At 42.0% G+C, this 19149-nt stretch overlaps 1 protein-coding gene across 3 annotated transcripts in view; it reads right to left on the bottom strand.

The window, feature by feature from the left end:
* The window catches only part of slc25a32b (solute carrier family 25 member 32b), a 37670-nt gene that overhangs the window by 1639 nt on the left and 16882 nt on the right, over window positions 1–19149 (bottom strand). For all 3 annotated transcript variants that reach the window (XM_073051959.1, XM_073051969.1, XM_073051980.1), the window contains one exon: window positions 8432–8577. In XM_073051959.1, the coding sequence (XP_072908060.1) occupies window positions 8432–8577 (146 nt within the window). The remainder of the gene's footprint in view (window positions 1–8431; window positions 8578–19149) is intronic.

Below are 19149 nucleotides of genomic sequence, written 5' to 3' on the forward strand. Positions count from 1 at the left end.
GGGGAAAGGTAATTATATATACATCTTAAATTCCAATGATTTGCATACAAGAACACCCAGATTATTCTAACAATAACACCTTGCAATATCACGAAACATACAAAATTCTTATGGGGCTTCAACGGGTAGGTGCGGAGTTGTTTCTCCCGGATTGGGTGTCTAGATCATACCGCAACAAAGGGTCAGCCCTTCAAGAGGGAATTGAGAAGAAATTCCTCACCCAGATTGTTCTGAATCATTGTAATTCACTGCACAAGAGTGCTTGGCCACTGTGTGTTTTCAACCCAGAAATCAGTAAATTAGAACATTAAGGGGCTTAGTGAAGGAGACAAACAATAAGAAATCAATTAACACGATCATAACGAATAATGCAGCAGGAACAAAGAAGCAAATGGCCTCTTGCTGCTTTTTTCCTACATTTGTCGTAGCGGCCATTGTTGAGTGGACTGAGTCGGAGTGGGACGGCTTTGGCGAGAAACAGGCAGAGGCAAGGGTAGGTTCCGGTAAGTTTTTGTTTTTCTTTTTTTTGTTCAGACTAGAGAATATGTCAGGCAGGATGTTGGAATGCTCCTCTTGCAGGATGTGGGAAGTCAGGGAGACCTCCGGTGTCCCTGACAATGACACCTGCAAGAAGTGCATCCAGCTGCAGCTCCAAACAAACCGCATTAGGGAACTGGAGCAGAAGCTGGATGACCTCCGGATCATTCAGGATAATGAGGAGTTTATAGATAGTAGCTTCCGGGAGGTAGTTACACCTAAGGAACAGGGCACAGGTAACTGGGTTACCGTCAGGCGAGGGAAGAGGAAAGGACAGGTAGTGCAGGGTTCCCCGTGGCCATTCCCCTCTAAAACAGGTATATCGATTTGGATTCTGTTGGGGGGGGGATGGCTTACCTGGGACAAGCTGTGGCAGCCGGATCTCTGGCACTGAGTCTGGTTCTGCAGTGCAGAAGGGAGGGAGGAAGAAGGAAGAGGAGAGACGTAGTGATAGGGAACTCCATAGTCAGGGGTACAGACAGGAGATTCTGTGGTCGTGACAGAGACTCCCAGATGGTTTATTGCCTCCTGAGTGCCAGGGTCAGGGATGTCTCTGATCGCATGCACAGCATTCTGAAGTGGGAGGGTGATCAGGCAGATGTCCTGGTACACATCGGTACTAATGACATAGGTAGAAAGAGTCAGGAAGTCCTGAAGAGTGAGTACAGAGAGCTTGGTATGAAGTAGAAAAACAGGACCTCGAGGGTAGTAATCTCTGGATTGCTGCCTGTGCCACGTGCCAGTGAGGGTAAGAGTACGATGCTCTGGCAGATGAACACGTGGCTGAGAAACTGGTGTAGAGGGCAGGGTTTCAGATTTCTAGATCATTGGGACCTCTTCTGGGGCAGGTGGGACCTGTACAAGAGAGACGGGTTACACCTGAACTACAAGGGGACCAATATACTTGCAGGGAGGTTTGCTAGTGTTATTGGGGAGGGTTTAAACTAGACCTACAGGGGGATGGGAACCAGAGTGCCAGAGCAGATAGTGGAACGGGGGTAAAAATAAATGATGTTAGTAGTTCAGGCAAAGTCACAAATAGTAAGGTTGTGTGTGGTGGTAACAATCTTCTGAGGTGTGTATATTTCAATGCAAGGAGTATTGTGGGAAAGGCAGATGAGTTGAGCGCCTGGATTGATACGTGGAATTATGACATCACAGCCATTAGTGAAACTTGGCTACAGGAGGGGCAGAACAAGGAGGAAATAAGAGGAGTATACTTGAGTATAAAAAGAGTAAGAAAATACTTAAGAAAGAACTCAGGAGGGCAAAAAAGACATGAGGTTGCTTTGGCAGTCAGGTTGAAGGATAATCCTAAGAGCTTCTACAGGTATGTTAAGAGCAAAAGGATAGTAAGGGATATAATTGGTCCTCTTGAAGATCAGTGTGGTCGGCTATGTATGGAACCATAAGAAATGGGAGAGATATTAAATGTTTTTTTTTGTATCTGTATTTACTAAGGAAACTGGAATGGAGTCTACGGAAACAAGGCAAACAAGTAGGGAGGTCATGGAACTTATACAGATTAAAGAGGAGGAGGAGGTGCTTGCTGTCTTGAGGCAAATCAGAGCAGATAAATCCACAGGACCTGACAGGATATTCCCTCGGACCTTGAAGGAGACTAGTGTTGAAATTGCAGGGGCCCTGGCAGAAATATTTAAAATGTAGATATCCACGGGTCAGGTGCCGGAGGATTGGAGGATAGCTCATGTAGTTCCATTGTTTAAAAAAGGCTCAAAAAGTAAGCCGGGAAATTATAGGCCGGTAAGTTTGACATCAGTAGTAGGAAAATTATTGGTAGGATTACTATGAGATAGGATCTACAAGTATTTGGATAGACAGGGACTTATTAGAAACAGTCAGCTTGGCTTTGTGCGTGGTAGGCCATGTTTAACCAATCTATTAGAGTTTTTCGAGGAAGTTATCAGGAAAGTGGATGAAGGGAAGGCAGTGGATGTAAGGCCTTTGACAAGGTCCCGCATGGGAGGTTAGTTAGGAAGATTCAGTCGCTAGGTATACATGGTGAGGTAGTAAATTGGATTAGACATTGGCTCAGTGGGAGAAGTCAGAGAGTGGTAGTGGAGGATTGCTACTCTGAGTGGAGGCCTGTGACCAGTGGTGTGCCACAGGGATCAGTGTTCGGTCCATTGTTATTTGTCATCTATAATTTTAACACTTTAACTTTATTGTCACCAAACAATTGATACTAGATCGTACAATCATCACAGTGATATTTGTTTCTGCGCTTCACGCTCCCTGAAGTACAAATCGAAGTAAATATAATAAAAATTTAAATTACAAATCATAATTAGAAAATAGAAAAGGGAAAGTAAGGTAGTGCAAGTCAGGTCCAGATATTTGGAAGGTACGGCCCAGATCCAGGTCAGGATCTGTTCAGCAGTCTTATCACAGTTGGAAAGAAGCTGTTCCCAAATCTGGCCGTACAAATCTTCATGCTCCTGAACCTTCTCCTGGAGGAAAGAGGGGCAAAAAGTGTGTTGGCTGGGTGGGTCTTATCCTTGATTATCCTGGCAGCACTGCTCCGACAGCGTGTGGTGTAAAGTGAGTCCAAGGATGGAAGATTGGTTTGTGTGATGTGCTGGGCTATGTTCACCATTTTCTGCAGCTTCTTCCGGTCTTGGACAGGACAACTCCCATACCAGGTTGTGACGCACCCTAGAAGAATGCTTTCTACGGTGCACCTATAAAAATTAGTGAGGGTTTTAGGGGACAGGCCAAATTTCTTCAGCTTTCTCAGGAAGTAAAGCGTTGGTGGGCCTTCTTGGCAGTGGACTCTGCTTGGTTACACCAAGTCAGTCTATATCAATGATTTGGATGATAATGTGGCAAATTGGATCAGCAAATTTGCTGATGATACAAAGATTGGAGGTGTAGTGGACAGTAAGGAAGGTTTTCAAAGCTTGCAGAGGGATTTGGACCAGTTGGAGGAGTGGCAGAAAAATGGCAGATGGAGTTTAATGTGGACAAGTGAGAGGTATTGAACTTCGGAAGGTCAAACCAAGGTAGAACATACAAGCTAAATGGTAGGACACCGAGGAGTGCAGTAGAACAGAGGGATCTGGGAGTACAGACAGACAGACATACTTTATTGATTCCGAGGGAAACTGGGTTTCATTACAGTCGCACCAACCAAGAATACTGTAGAAATATAACAATATAAAAACCATAAACCAAAAAACCTTAAATAATTAAATAATAATAAGTAAATTACGCCAAGCGGAAATAAGTCCAGGACCAGCCTATTTGCTCAGAGTGTCTGACACTCCGAGGGAGGAGTTGTAAAGTTTGATGGCCACAGGTAGGAATGACTTCCTACGATGCTCAGTGTTGCATCTCTGTGGAATGAGTCTCTGGCTGAATGTACTCCTGTGCCTAACCAGTACATTATGGAGTGGATGGGAGACATTGTCCAAGATGGCATGCAACTTGGACAGCATCCTCTTTTCAGACACCACCATCAAGAGTCCAGTTCCACCCCCACAACATCATTGGCCTTACAAATGAGTTTGTTGATTCTGTTGGTGTCTGCAACCCTCAGCCTGCTGCCCCATCACACAACAGCAAACATGATAGCACTGGCCACCACAGACTCGGAGAACATCCTCAGCATAATCCGGCAGATGTTAAACGATCTTAGTCTCCTCAGGAAATAGAGACGGCTCTGACCCTTCTTATAGACAACCTCAGTGCTCTTTGACCTGTCCAGTTTATGGTCAATTCATATCCCCAGGTATTTGTAATCCTCCATCATGTCCATACTGATCCCTTGGATGGAAAGAGGGGTCACCGGTGCCTTAGCCCTCCTCAGGTCCACCACCAGCTCCTTAGTCTTTTTCACATTAAGCTGCAGATGATTCTGCTCACACCATGTGACAAAGTTTCCCACCGTAGCCCTGTACTCAGCCTCATCAGCCTCATCTCCCTTACTGATGCATCCAACTATGGCAGAGTCATCAGAAAACTTCTGAAGATGGCAAGACTCTGTGCAGTAGTTGAAGTCCGAGGTGTAGATGGTGAAGAGAAAGGGAGACAGGACAGTCCCCTGTGGAGCCCCAGTGCTGCTGACCACTCTGTCTGACACACAGTGTTGCAAGCACACGTACTGTGGTCTGCCAGTCAGGTAATCAATAATCCATAATACCAGGGAAGCATCACCTGCATCACTGTCAGCTTCTCACCCAGCAGAGCAGGGCGGATGGTGTTGAACGCACTGGAGAAGTCAAAAAACATGACCCTCATAGTGCTCGTCGGTTTGTCCAGGTGGGCGTAGACACTGTTCAGCAGGTAGACGATGGCATCCTCAACTCCTAGTTGGGGCTGGTAGGCGAACTGGAGGGGGTCTAAGCGTGGCCTAACCATAGGCCGGAGCTGCTCTAGAACAAGTCTCTCCAGGGTCTTCATGATGTGGGAGGTCAATGCCACCGGTCTGTAGTCATTGGAGCCACTGGGGTGCAGCGTCTTCAGTACAGGAACGAGGCAGGATGTCTTCCACAGCACAGGAACCCTTTGGAGACTCAGGCTCAGGTTGAAAATATGGTGAAGTACTCCACATAGCTGGGGGGGCACAGGCTTTGAGCACCCTGGGGCTGACACCATCCAGGCCTGCAGCCTTGCTTGGGTGGAGACGTTTCAGCTGTCTTCTCACCTGTTCAGCTGTGAAGCCCACCGTGGTGGTTTCAGGTGGGGGAGGGGTGTAGTCATGAGAGCAGGGTGGGGGGCTGTGAGGAGGGGTAGGAGGGGAGAGTGGAGTATGTGTTGGTTGGGGGCTGACAACAGATGAATCATGTGGGGGATGGGCAGGGGCCACAGTGTCAAATCTGTTGAAGAACAGGTTAAGTTCGTTGGCCCTGTCCACACTGCCTTCAGCTCCTCTGTTGCTAGTTTGATACATAATTCCCTAAAAGTGGCGTCACAAGTAGATAGGGTTGTAAAGAGAGCTTTTGGTACATTGGCCTTTATAAATCAAAGTATTGAGTATAGGAGTTGGAATGTAATGGTGAGGTTGTACAAGACATTGGTGAGACCGAACTTGGAGTATTGTGTGCAGTTTTGGTCACCGAATTACAGGAAGGATATTAATAAGGTTGAAAGAGTGCAGAGAAGGTTTACAAGGATGTTGCCGGGACTTAAGAAACTGAGTTACAGAGAAAGGTTGAATAGGTTAGGACTTTATTCCCTGGAGCGTAGGAGAATGAGGGGTGATTTGATAGAGGTGTATAAAATTATGATGGGTATAGATACAGTGAATGCAAGCAGGCTTTTTCCACTGAGGCTAGGAGAGAGAAAAACCAGAAGACATGGATTAAGGGTGAAGGGGGAAAAGTTTAAAGGGAACATGGGGGGGGGCTTCTTCACGCAGAGTGGTGGGAGTGTGCAATGAGCTGCCAGATGAAGTGGTGAATGTGGGCTCACTTCTGACATTCAAGAAAAACTTGAACAGGAATATGGATGAGAGGGGTTTGGAGGGATATGGCCCAGGTGCAGGTCAGTGGGACTAGGCAGAAAAAAGGTTCGGCACAGCCAAGAAGGGCCAAAAGGCCTGTTTCTGTGCTGTAATGTTCTATGGTATGGTTCAAATAGAGTGCTGTTTGAACTTTCTACCTTTTGTGTCAGAAGAACTAAGTAAAGCATTGGGAGTAATAGAAATGTCACCAGGGTAAAAAAATAAACATCTTCACCTAGATCAGCATACTTAGTACAAGACTAGCAACAATTAAAATATCCAAAGACCCCTTCAATTGGCACAATTTACATATAAAGCATCATCAAAATTTAAAAGTATTCCAATACAGTTCAGAGAAGTGTGGTCAGCTAAAGATGCTGGGAGAAGTCAGTGTATTACAGGTGGAGTTAATAGGTAGGAGAATTCCAGAACGTACGACTGCTACACAAGAGATCACAAGAGGAAGACAGAATCATTCAATGTACTGAAGATTTATAGCAGAAGACATTGTTAAATTCCATGTACGTGACAAAGAATTCTAGATCACCAGCCTGGTGTGGATGGATAGTCACATAGAGACACAACATGGAACGTGGCTCACCAAGATCATTTTAAGCACCCATTTACACTACCGTAGATTCCGGATTATAAGCCGCTACTTTTTCCCCACATTTTGAACAGCTTTGAACTCTGCGGCCTATAATCCAGAGCGGCTAATACATGGTTTTTTTTCATGCCGCCTCGTAAACATTTTGCCTCGTAACAGTAGACCAATAAAATTGATGAGTAGTTCACAGAGGTCCAATGAAATTGTACGATAAATCAAGCGCACTTTCACAATTAAATTATTGTAAATCAGTCATTTGTACTCACCCTCATCAACATGGAAAATACTCGAAGAAAAGCAAGACCCGAGCGCGTCAGACCCGATTAGACCCGATCGCATTGCGCAAGCGCGTCAGACCCGATTAGACCCAATCGCATTGCGCAAGCGCGTCAGACCCGATTAGACCCGATCGCAATGCGCAAGCGCGTCAGACCCGATTAGACCCGATCGCATTGCGCAAGCGCGTCAGACCCGATTAGACCCGATCGCAATGCGCAAGCGCGTCAGACCCGATTAGACCCGATCGCATTGCGCAAGCGCGTCAGACCCGATTAGACCCGATCGCAATGCGCAAGCGCGTCAGACCCGATTAGACCCGATCGCATTGCGCAAGCGCGTCAGACCCGATTAGACCCGATCGCAATGCGCAAGCGCGTCAGACCCGATTAGACCCGATCGCATTGCGCAAGCGCGTCAGACCCGATTAGACCCGAGCGAAAACGCTGCTTTTAAGTTAAAGTCGATCAATAACTTTTCCTGGTAGGCTGCAGTATATATATTTTTACCAGTCGCTAGGAGATATTGGAATGTTGTTCGTGCTGTTCAGTAAAAAAGTATATGCAACGTAATTTGTGTTACTGATACGTATGTATATTTAAAAGTAGCGGTGCGGCCTAAAATCCGGTGCGGCCTTTACAATTAAAAAATTGATTTTATTTCTAAAATTAGAGCCTGCGGCTTTTAATCAGGTGCGCTCTGTAGTCCGGAATCTACGGTAATTCTTCTTTTATCTCTGGATCCAAACACTTAACTGCACATTAGGGACAATTAACCTAATAATCCAGTGGAAACTGAAATATCTGGAGAAAACCCAAATAGAGAAAATGCAAACTCCAAACACACATTCCCCCCCACTGCAGGTCAGGAATGAACCCAAGTCATTGGCGTTGTAAGGAAATAACTCCATCTGCTGCATCAATGTGCCTCCCTTTGGTTGTCTTACAAGGAAAGGTTGGATCAGCTAGGCTTGTATCTGCCCGAGCTTAGAAAAATGAGGCTTGATTAAAGTGTATAAAGAGTCTGCAGGTCAGAGAAAGGCTACTTCTTCTTAACGAGAACTACGCGTTAGTTTAAAAATAAGAAGTCGCCCACTTAAGAGAGAGGAACAAAAATTACCTCTCTCAGAGCTGGGGTTCCTAACCTTTTTTATGCCATGGACCAATACCATTAAGGAAGGGGTCCTTGGACCCCAGTAGTGAACCCCTGTCTCAGAGGGTCATGAGTCATTAGAACTCTCTTTTTATTTATTTTATTTAGCGAGAAAAAGCAGAACAGGTCTTTCTGGCCCAAACAGCAGCACAGCCCACCTATTTAACCCTAGCCTAATTACAGGATAATTTACAATACCAATTAACCTACTCCTTAGCCACCTATGAATACTTTTAAGGCAGAGGCAAATAGATTCTTAATAAGAAAGGTGTCAAAGGTCACTGCAAGATACAAAAGCAATGTGAAGGTATGGTTATATTCAGATCTGCAATGTTACTGTTAAATGGTGCAGCAGTGATTTAACCTCGTTTAAAGTCCTTTTTTAAAAATCTTACCTGAATGTTCTCCATATGGCATTCATTACTCCTGAGTACTGGGTATGTTGATCCTGCAGCCGAGCACGTATCACTTGATATGGATATGTTGCTGATACAGCAAATACTTTGGACATTGCTGCCATCGTTATGTATTCTAAGGTATTCTAATATAGAAGAGAAACAAAAAATAATCATTAATATTCTGATCGACCTTTGTTGGATCCAACGTTTAATTTTAATTTTCTTTGCAGTTTAACAATCAATTATCTGCTTGTATTTTAAGTAGCCTTTATATACTTAACAGTTTAATATGCCTCTAGATGCTAAACAGAGTATAATTCAAGATGCTTCTTGTTCTTTCATTAAATGGCTAGTATTTTCTCCTTGGTTAATTTTACTACAGTATTAAATAAGTATTTTTAATTGGATTATTATCTATTGAATGTTCTTATTTTTGGGGCATAAAAGTAGCTGTTTTATGCTAGGTGCTATCTTTAGATCCTCTTCATCAACTACCAAGACCTCTTGTCACTGTTCTGTTCCCTTTGCTTGATCAACTCTTAATAAAATGATTGTGAAGTTTTATGCTTCATTCCTGACTTCTAAATAAATCCAACAATAGAGAGCTAGGACGATTGTGAAGATTTAGAATTTTCATGGAACAATATGGAAATGGAGCTTTCACCTGTCTTCCAAGCAATTGGTTAGGATCTTAGGATATGATTTTCCTGCCAGGAGACATACACACTTAACCTTCTGAATCTAAAAGTAAATGAGACATTTCAGAAGGCGATCATTTTGCATCAATTTTATTCCTATTTTATGGTGTTGCAAGGAGTACAAGAGAGATTAAAAATGTTGCTGCAGCCTTATAAAGAGTAATCAATGACACTGCTGAAGCCTTAGGAAAAATAACAAAAGAAATGGTTGCCATGCGTAAGTGATTCTACAAAATCGTAAGAAGTTGGATCTTCTCTCAGCATTTGGAGGTGGGGGGAAACATGTAGTAATAAGGAAAGAGTGTTGTACTTACCATGAATCTGAAGACATAACTAATTTGACTGATCATATTCATCCAAGTCTCAGAAGCTGGGGTTGTTTAATATTATGAATCATATTATTCATGCTAATATGCATTATCATAATTTACAGAGTTTTACCACTTGAAGGTGATCATTACCAGAATAGTTCAAACTTGCTTCAGTGTTCCTAACCATGACATAATCTTATGAATACTTTGAAGAATATATATTCTTTGATATTTTATAACCCAAGTAGATTTTTACATGTAACGTAGATGGCACAAATCTTTTCTCCCTCTGAATTTTCAGTTGTAATGATTCTAAACATGTGAATTAGAATCGGGTTGGGGGGGGAGAGAAAATTGAAATTGTTGTATCTGACTGTTTAATTTCAATTCTCATTTTCTATGTAGTTTAACAATTAGTTATCTGATATAGTATTTTAAGTAGCCTTTATATACATAATAAAAATTGAATATATGTCTAGTGTCTATATAAAGTATAATTCTAGAACCTTCTTAGCTTCTTGGAATTTTTTTTATTAGTGTTTTCTCCTTGGTTAATTTTACTACAGTATTAAATAGTATTTCCTAATTGGACTATTGTTATCTATGGAATTTTCTTATCTTTTGGGTAAAAGTAGCTGTTTATGCTAGGTGCCATCTTTAGATCCTCTTCATAACTAGTAAGTCTGCCTGTTTGTTTGTGTTCTCATTGTTTGATCAATTCTTAATAAAATGATCATGAAGCAATAAGTTTTATGCCTCGTTTCTGACTTCTAAAAGTACCTTGGATTTAAACACCAGTATCCAACGCCTTTATTATTTACATTATCTCAATTAACATATTTTCAAAATATTTGGGGGATTTGTTCACAGGGGCAATATGTATGCCCAGTAATTCAATGATATAATGCCAATTTTGCATGTTCACCATTAATCAGGTTTTGAAGCTTCCTCTGTATTGAATAATAGGTCAGCAACACTTCACAAAAAAAAAATCAATGGATCCATTAAGATGTCTTTGCTGCCAGTTATTTATGCAAAACCACTTACTTGATCTTAAGTACCAATTCTGTGAACAAGAATTACGATGCAAATAGTACTCTACTTAAATTGTGAGACTATAGAAATTGCTGATCTAGTCATATCGGGTCTCGACTGGAACTGACCAACCCCACATTTCAGAAGGTCACTAATGCAACCACTCCTGGGATCTTTGTTCTTGCATCCAACCAGATGCTCTGCTGCACCAAGAGGCCAGGTGATTAGAACTCAGGAGCAGTACATGCCAGTGATAAATAACACTGTAAATTTAGCCCAAAAGGAAAAGGAAACATATGCAAGGTTTAAGAAACTAAAATCAGACAAGCCTCTTGACCAATGTAAAGGAACCAGGAAAGAATTTCAGTGAGAAATTAGGAGAGCTAAAAAGGATCATGAGCCATCCTTGGCAAGTAGGATTTGGGAGAAACCAAAGGCATTTTATACACACATTGGAGCAAGAGAGTGTGGCTGGAGGAAAAAATAGGTCCATTCAAGAACGAAAGAGAGGATTTATGCACAGAGCCAGTGCAAGATCCTCAATGAATATTTAACATTGGTGTTCAGCAAGTAGGTCATCGCTAATGGTGACCTAAAGAACAGTTGAAAGAAATACATCTCCTGAATGTATAGTATTTCACTGCCTGACTATCAAAAGATGTGCAGGGAAAAAAAAAATCCCTAAAAATCCACAAACTACACTTTTGTACTTTACTCTCAGTAAGTTAATCAAATAGCAAAAGATGTTTTACTTAATTAAAGGATTAAGAGGTACACCAAACTCGCTTATTACACATGGAGCTTCAGTGGCTTTTATATGGAAAAAGTGCTAGTTCAATTTTGAACACAAGACAAAAATAATTGCCGCAAACTCATAAAACTGCTTTGTTGGATTAAGTAACTATGGCAATTCTAATTAAAAGTTTTTATCCAGTGGATGTTTTTAGTCTTCCTTGAAACAAGTCAACATCCATAAAGGCCGACAGTAACATTAACAAAGAGATGATTAATGCGTCTTAAATCAAAATGGAATTCAGAATTGCTAATTTTGAGAAATAAGACCACATTCAATTTTCCCTGCTGCCATAACGTTGTGAGGGTAAGCCATTAATGTCTTTTCTTAAAGGTTATTAAGCCTGTGAAAGCACTTAGAGGTGTGTGAATCATAATTTTCAGATATATAATTTCCACAGATACATGGAGTTTGGACACCTTCCTTGCAAAGGTAAATAATTTTGAACACTGGAATTGCAAAGATGACCTCTCAAACCACTAAGTAAATTTGCTCTGTAAGCTTTACTTACATGAGCAAGGAAACCAGAACTTTCACTTGTTATTAGATCAAACGTTGCTCCTAAATTGCTTTTGCTTGCAATTACAGAAGTCAATCTGACCTTCTCAATCATATACCAAGCTCATCCAGTGAAATTCTAATAATTAAAACAGAAGATTGTTACAATAGGAAGTAACAAAAATTACAAATGCTAGATATCCAAAACCAGAAAATGCTCTGAGGACGTGCCATGTCGAGCGGCATCACCGTGGACTGGAATAGCCTCAATAATGGTGTTTTAGTTGCTAAATGCTTGAAAAATTTTGTGTTTTGCAACAATATGATAGTAAAAAATTTGTTGAAATGTATTCAAGACAATGATTCCTGATACTCCGAGTCCACAACAGAACCTCTCTCAATGAAGACTGGTGTCGAACAAAGCCATTGCCCGAACACTTCACTTAATCCTTCTGGACAGGGGGCAGCACAGTCGCATAGAGGTTAGCATTATGCTATTACAGTGTCAGCGACAAGGGTTCAATTCCCGCCACCGCCTGGAAGGATGTTCTCCCCATGACTATGTGGATTTCCTCCCACATTCCAAATTCATATGGTTTTGTAGGTTAATTGGCCACAAGGCTGTGGTTGGGCAGAGTGAGATCACTGGACTAGAAGGGCCTGTTACTGCACTGTGAATCTTCTAAAAAAAAGTGCCTCCTACAAAGAATTTCTCCATGAGATAAAAGCTAGCTTTTCAAATGCAAAGCTGTTCAATCCATGGATGAAGGTCACATGAACCTCAGTCAGTGGTTTAGCTGGAGAATGCAGATGATGCAGGCATTTCTGCATGCTTAAAGCCCAAGATATTAGCAATTGGCTCACCATTCATAAAAGAATGGGTCTCATGCTTACCGTTCAGAAGAGCAAGGTCTTCTAGACACCAGCTCTTCTGCTGCACCACACCGCCCTCCAACAACAGCAACAACAATAAGACCTTGTAAAACATGGGCCACTTTTCTGCAGCTTTCTCTTGGCAAAAGTAGCCATAAGTGCTGAAAATCACTACCTCCTTCATTGTGCTAGCACAGTCTTTGGTCAGTTGAGAAAGGTATTTGAAGGCCAAGACCTCAGACCAAGTGCAAAACTCATGCTGTAATGGGCAGCAGAAATCCTTCCACGTGCTTCTAGATCTAGATTACCAATTGCAAGCATCTCCAGGAATTGAAAAAATACACCAATACTATCTTTACAAAATCCATGAAGTGCATTTGAAGGCCAAGTATTCCCTCCAAGGCAGCATCAAGGACTATATGGCATTGTTGAGCAGACTACAATGTTCAGATGCCCTATACCAGACTCTGAAATAGACGCATTATTTTAAGCTCCATCAGATACCAGGCATACAAAGAACAGATTCAAGGACAGGCTCAAAACATTCTTGAATAACGTCAACATTTCCACCAACTCAATGCGCAGGAGCCTTATTCGGGATGGAATGAACAACCTCAAGGTGCACACTCAGGCCTTGTGTAAGCACCTCATGAATTATGCAGCCATGCAGTACATAGCTGCAAAGCGATTTCAGTGCCACAGGTGGTCTAGGAGCCTGATGGTTGCAGGCCACAGCCACGGACCCAGTTCAGTACTGAAGTGAATAAAGCCTCTTGGATTACTGAGCTGAAGACCTCTGCCTCAACCCTGTGATTTTTAAAAAATCTGGCTCAGTGCTTAAGTCAGCTAAATATTGGTTTGTTTTCTTCTCTTGGGCCTGGGCTCCACCATTTCAATTCATACCCAAATCCACTCCAGCAATGGCCACTGTGGCTGTACCTGCATTCTAACGAGTCTAATCACTGAATCCTTCAGAATGCCACAAAAACAGCAAGTTGTATAGATGGTTCAAAAACACAACTCCCAAATGGAAATTGCAGTCTGTGGATTGCAGTGATTGAAGTTTAGAAAATAATTATGTAGTATAAATAATAGAATAGTTGGTAGTTTTGTTTGCTGCCTACAAAATGTCACCATCTTGCTGTTGCTGCTTTCCTTATGGAAGGTTTGCTAGTGCTGCACAGAGGAAGGTTAAACTAGAGTTTCAAGGGATGGGAACCAGAGCGCCAGAGCTGATAGTGGGGTAGTTTGGGGAAAGATGTTGCTAAGCCTACTTACAAAGTAAACAATGAAAGATTGAGCATGTTGGGACCAATGTTCTGAGTTGTGTATATTTCAATGCAAGGAACATTGTAGGAAAGGTGGATGAGCTTAAGGTATGGATCAGCACGTGGAATTGTGACATTGTAGTCATTAGTAAGACTTGTTTGCAGGAGGGGCAGGATTCAATGTTCTAGGGTTCTGTTCTTTAGACATGATAGAATGGGAGAGATTAAAGAGGGGAATGGTGGCATATCGAGTCAGGGAAATGTCACGGCAGTGCTCCAACAGGACAGACTGGAGAACTTGTCTACTGAGGTTATATGGGTAGAAATGAGGAATGAGAAAGGGATGACAACGTTAGTGGGATTATACTATAGACCACCAAACAGTCCGCAGGATTTAGAGCAGCAAATTTGTAGAGACTGCAAGACAGTTGCAAGGAATATAAGGTTGTGATAGTAAGAGATTTTAACTTCCCCCATATTAACTGGGACTCTCATGTTGTAAATGGACAGGATGGGACAGAGTTTGTCAAATGTACTCAGGAAAGTTTCCTTAACCAGTACATGGAGGTCCCAACCAGAAAGTGTGACACTAGATCTTCTATTTAGGAAATGAGGTGGGGCAGGTGTCAGAACTTTGTGTGGGGGAATACTTTGCATCTAGTGATCATCATGCCATTAGTTTCAAGATAGTCATGGAGAAGGATAGGTCTGGTCTTTGAGTTGAGATACTAAATTGGTGAAAGGCCATTTTAATAATATCAGAAAGGATTTGGAAAGTGTGGATTGGGACAGGTTGTTTTCTGGCAAAAGTGTACTTGGTAAGTGAGAGGCTTTCAAAAGTGAAAGTTTGAGAGCATAGAGTTTATGTTCTCGTCAGAATAAAAGGCAAGGATAATATGTTTAAGGATCCTTGGTGGTGAAGATATCTTGAGGCCACGGTTAAGAAGAAGGTGAATAGCAAGTATAGGCAGAAAGTAGCAAATGAAGTTATTGAGTACAAGAAATACAAGAGAACACTTAAGAAAGAAATCAAGGGGATTAAAAGACGAGGTTGCTCTAGCAGACAAGGTGAAGAACACCAACAGCTTCTACAGATATATTAAGAGGGAAAGGAGAGCAAATATCGGAGTGGTCATGGAACAAAAAGAAATCAGATTTTAAATGATATTTTTTTGCATATTTACTCAGGAGATGGACAGGGAGTCTCCTGAAGTGAGGCAAAGCAGCAGTGAGGTCATGGACCTTATACAGATCACAGAAAATGTGTTAGAGAGGAATCAGGGTGGATACGTTCCCAGGTCTTGACAAGATGTTCCCTTCCACTCTTTGGGAGGCTAGTGCAGAAACTGCAAGGGCACTAGCAGAGATATTTAAAGCATCCTTAGTCATGGTTGAGGAGCCCGAAGATTGAAGGATAGCTAATGTTGTTCATTAGTTATGAAAGGCTCCAACAATAAGCCAGGAAATTATGGATCAGTGAGCTTAACATCAGTAGCAGGTAAGTTGTTGGAAGGTATTCTAAGGAACCAAATGTATAAGTATTTGGGTAGACAGGGACTGATTAGGGATGGTCAATGTGGCTTTGTGTGCAGTCGGTTATGTCTACCAATTTTAAGAGTTTATCAAGGAAATTACCAGGGAAGTTGATGAAGGCAAGGCAGTGAATGTTGACTACGTGGAATTTAGCAAGGCTTTTGATAAGGAGCTATATGGGAGGTTGGTAAAGAAGGTTCAGTGATTTGGCATTCGAGATGAGGTTGGAACTTAGATTATACATGGCTTCATGAGAGAAGCCAGGAGTAATAGCAGAGGGTTGCCTCTCTGAATGGAGGAACGTGACTGGGTGGTATGCCGGAGAGATCAGTGCAGGGTCAATTGCTGTTTCTCATCTATAGCAATATCTGGATTATAATATGGCAAACGGGATCAGCAAATCTGCAGGTGACTCCAAGATTGGGTGTGTAGTGGACAGCAAGGAAGACCATCAAAGCTTGAAGTGGGATCTGGACCATCTGGAAAAATGGGCTAAAAATGGCAGATGGAATTTAATGCAGATAAATGTGAGGTGCTACACCAGGGCAGGATTTGCAGTGATAGTAGGGCACTGAGGAATGTGGTAGAATAGAGCAATATGGGAATATAGATCCATAATTCCCTGATAGGGTTGTAAAGAAAGGTCTTGGTACGTGGGCCTTCATACATCAAAGTGTTGAGTACAGGAGTTATAGAAGATGTTGAGAGTCCTAATTTTGAGAATTATCACCTGATCTGGCCACTTATCTATGGGAAAGGTAACAATAAGATTGAAAGAGCGCAGAGAAAATTTACAAGGATGTTGACTGGAATTGAGACCCTTGCAATAGGGAAATGTTAAATTGGTTAGGACTTTATTCCCTACAGCATAGGAGAATGAGGATAGATTTGATAGAGGTATACAAAATTGAGGGGTACAGATAGTGTAAATGCTGCTGGCTTTTTCCATTGAAGTTGGGTGGAACTAGTGCTTGAGGTCATGGGTTACTGGTGAAATGTTTAAGGGAAACTACATGGAGGTTGGTGACCAGTGGTGTTCCACAAGGAACTGTTTTGGGACCGCTCTACTTTGTGATTTTTATAAATGACCTGGATGAAGAAGTAAAGGTTGGGTTAGTAAGGTTGCTGATGACACAAAGGTTGGGGGTGTTGTGAATAGTCTGGAGGGTTGTCAGAGGTTATAGTGTGACATCGATAGGATGCAAAACTGGGCTGAGAAGTGGCAGATGGACTTCAACCCAGATAAGTGTGAAGTGGTTCATTTTGGTAGGTCCATTTGAAGACAGGATATAATATAAATGGTAAGACCCTAGGCAGCGTGGAGGATCTGAGAGATCCGTATGGATAGGACACCCAAAGCTGCTGCCCAGGTTGACAGTGTTGTTAAGAAGGCATATGGTGTGTTGGCCTTCATCAACCATGGGATTGAGTTTCAAGAGTCATGAGGCAGTGTTACAGCTATATAAGACCCTGGTCAGACACCACTTGAAGTACTATTCAGTTCCGGTCACCTCACTAGAGGAAGAATGTGGATACTATAGAGAGAGTGCAGAGCAGATTGACAAGGATGTTGCCTAGATTGGGGAGCATGCCGTATGAGAATAGGTTGAGTGTACTTGGCCTTTTCTCCTTGGAGCAATGGAGGATGAGAGGTGACCTGATAGAGGTGTATAAGACGATGAGGGCCATTGATCATGTGGATAGCCAGAGGCTTTTTCCCAGGGCTGAAATGGCTAACATGAGGGGGCATAGTTTTAAGGTGCTTGGAAATGGGTACCAAGGGGATGTCAGGGGTAAGTTTTTCCACACAGAGAGTGATGTGTGCATGGAATGCACAGCTGGCAATGGTGGTGGAAGCAGATACAATAGGGTCTTTTAAGAGCCTCTTAGATAGGTACGTGGGGCTTAGAAAAATAGAGGGCTATGTGCTAGGGAAATTCTAGGCAGTCCCTAGAGTAGGTTACATGATCGGCACAACATTGTGGGCTGAAGGACCTGTAATGTGCTGTACATTTCTATGTTCTATGTTCTAGTGGGACGCCTTCAGCCCTTTCTGTGGAAGTCTACACACTGGCCTCATTTGCTATCAGTCAAGCCACAAAATGAGAGAGAAAGCAAGTCACTGAATCCTAATGAAGATTTCATTCAACAAGTGGAAAAAATGCTCAAAGAGGAATTGCATGTAGGAACATAACTATATTCAAAAGACTGTCTAAATGGGCACTTGAGGGAACTAGAGAATGACTTTCTATTCAATACTATTAACATTTTATGAATATATAAACATAGTAAGCTTTAGTTTCCAATAAATCAGATTTGGGTGCTTAATATGCATAAAGATGCATCTAAAACAATAGAGACCATGGCATAAATGCACAAGTTATCATAGCCTTCTTAAGGGGAAAACTGAAGGATGTTCATATATACTGCTCAGTCTGATGAAAGGCTATTGTTTTATAACCAATTTCATCTGTTCTCCTTCCTGAAAAACAGTGGATTAGCATTGTCTAAGTAGAAAGTAAAGGAAAGAGGGAGCAAATATAAAGGTAGTTACATTAATTAGAGAAAAGCACACGGATAGATTTTCCAGATGCCAGACAAAAAAAAAACTTCAGGAGAAACTTAGAGAAAATGATGGCATGCCATATTGACAGAGGAAGAATAATACAGTCGGCCCTCCTTATCCGCGAATTCAACCAACTGCGAATCGCATTCCCTAAACAATGCAGTATAACAACTATTTTACATAGCATTTACATTGTATTATAAGTAATCTAGAGATGATTTAAAGTATACGGGAGGATGTGCTTGGGTTATCATGGATCAGTATCGAAAAAAATCGGAAGTTCTCTCACTCAGTAAGTCGGAACAGGTACATCCGGTATTATTTAGCGTCAGTTAGTCAAACGTTTGTCTTAGTATATAGTATATATTTTACCTTTCTATGCATATAAAACACTTAAGAACATATGTTTCAGTGCTGGGCTCAGGAACTTCTTCCCGAGTTCGATCCAGTGACAGACTGCTATCAAGTGCACTCTCCACCGTGCCGGGTTGATGTGAGAATCAAAAACCCAAAACCCAATAATTAAACCACCGCGTTGCTTAGTAATAATTGTAGCTTTCATCAGGGCAGGGCCTTTCAAATGTTCCATTAAAATTGTTCCGATCGTTGACCGACTATAGCCTAACGCTTTTCCATTGACCGATAGCGTTTCACCTCTTTCCGATTGCTTTATTATTTTCACTTTATTTTCAGTTGTGATCGTGATTATTTTCGTGAACAGAAACACTGCGGATTCAGATCTCTGACGCTGGGTCCTAATGTCCACCGCACTGAGGCAGGTTAAATAAGGTCTGGGGTTCCACTGGGTCCTAAGATTCGCCGCATTGAGACAGGTTGAATAAGGGACTTGAGCATCCACAAATTTTGGTATTCGCGAGGGGTCCCAGAACCAATCCCCCATGAATAAGGAGGGCTGACTGTACTGCAGTTTTAGCTAACCCTAGGTGCTACCTGGAGCAACTTCACAATTCATGTAGAGCATTTTCGTTATGGACCTAGACAGAAATTGCACTTATTATTTTGATGTATCAGTAACTACCAGTAAGAGTAAATATTTCAAATGGTTATCTGAAAGTTCTCTCCCAAATTAAAAAAGAACAGGAATCTACAGACAGGACCTCTTGTGCCTAGTCAAGTACA

The sequence above is a fragment of the Hemitrygon akajei genome, chromosome 1, assembly GCF_048418815.1.
Source record: "Hemitrygon akajei chromosome 1, sHemAka1.3, whole genome shotgun sequence".
NCBI classification, from domain to species: domain Eukaryota; kingdom Metazoa; phylum Chordata; class Chondrichthyes; order Myliobatiformes; family Dasyatidae; genus Hemitrygon; species Hemitrygon akajei.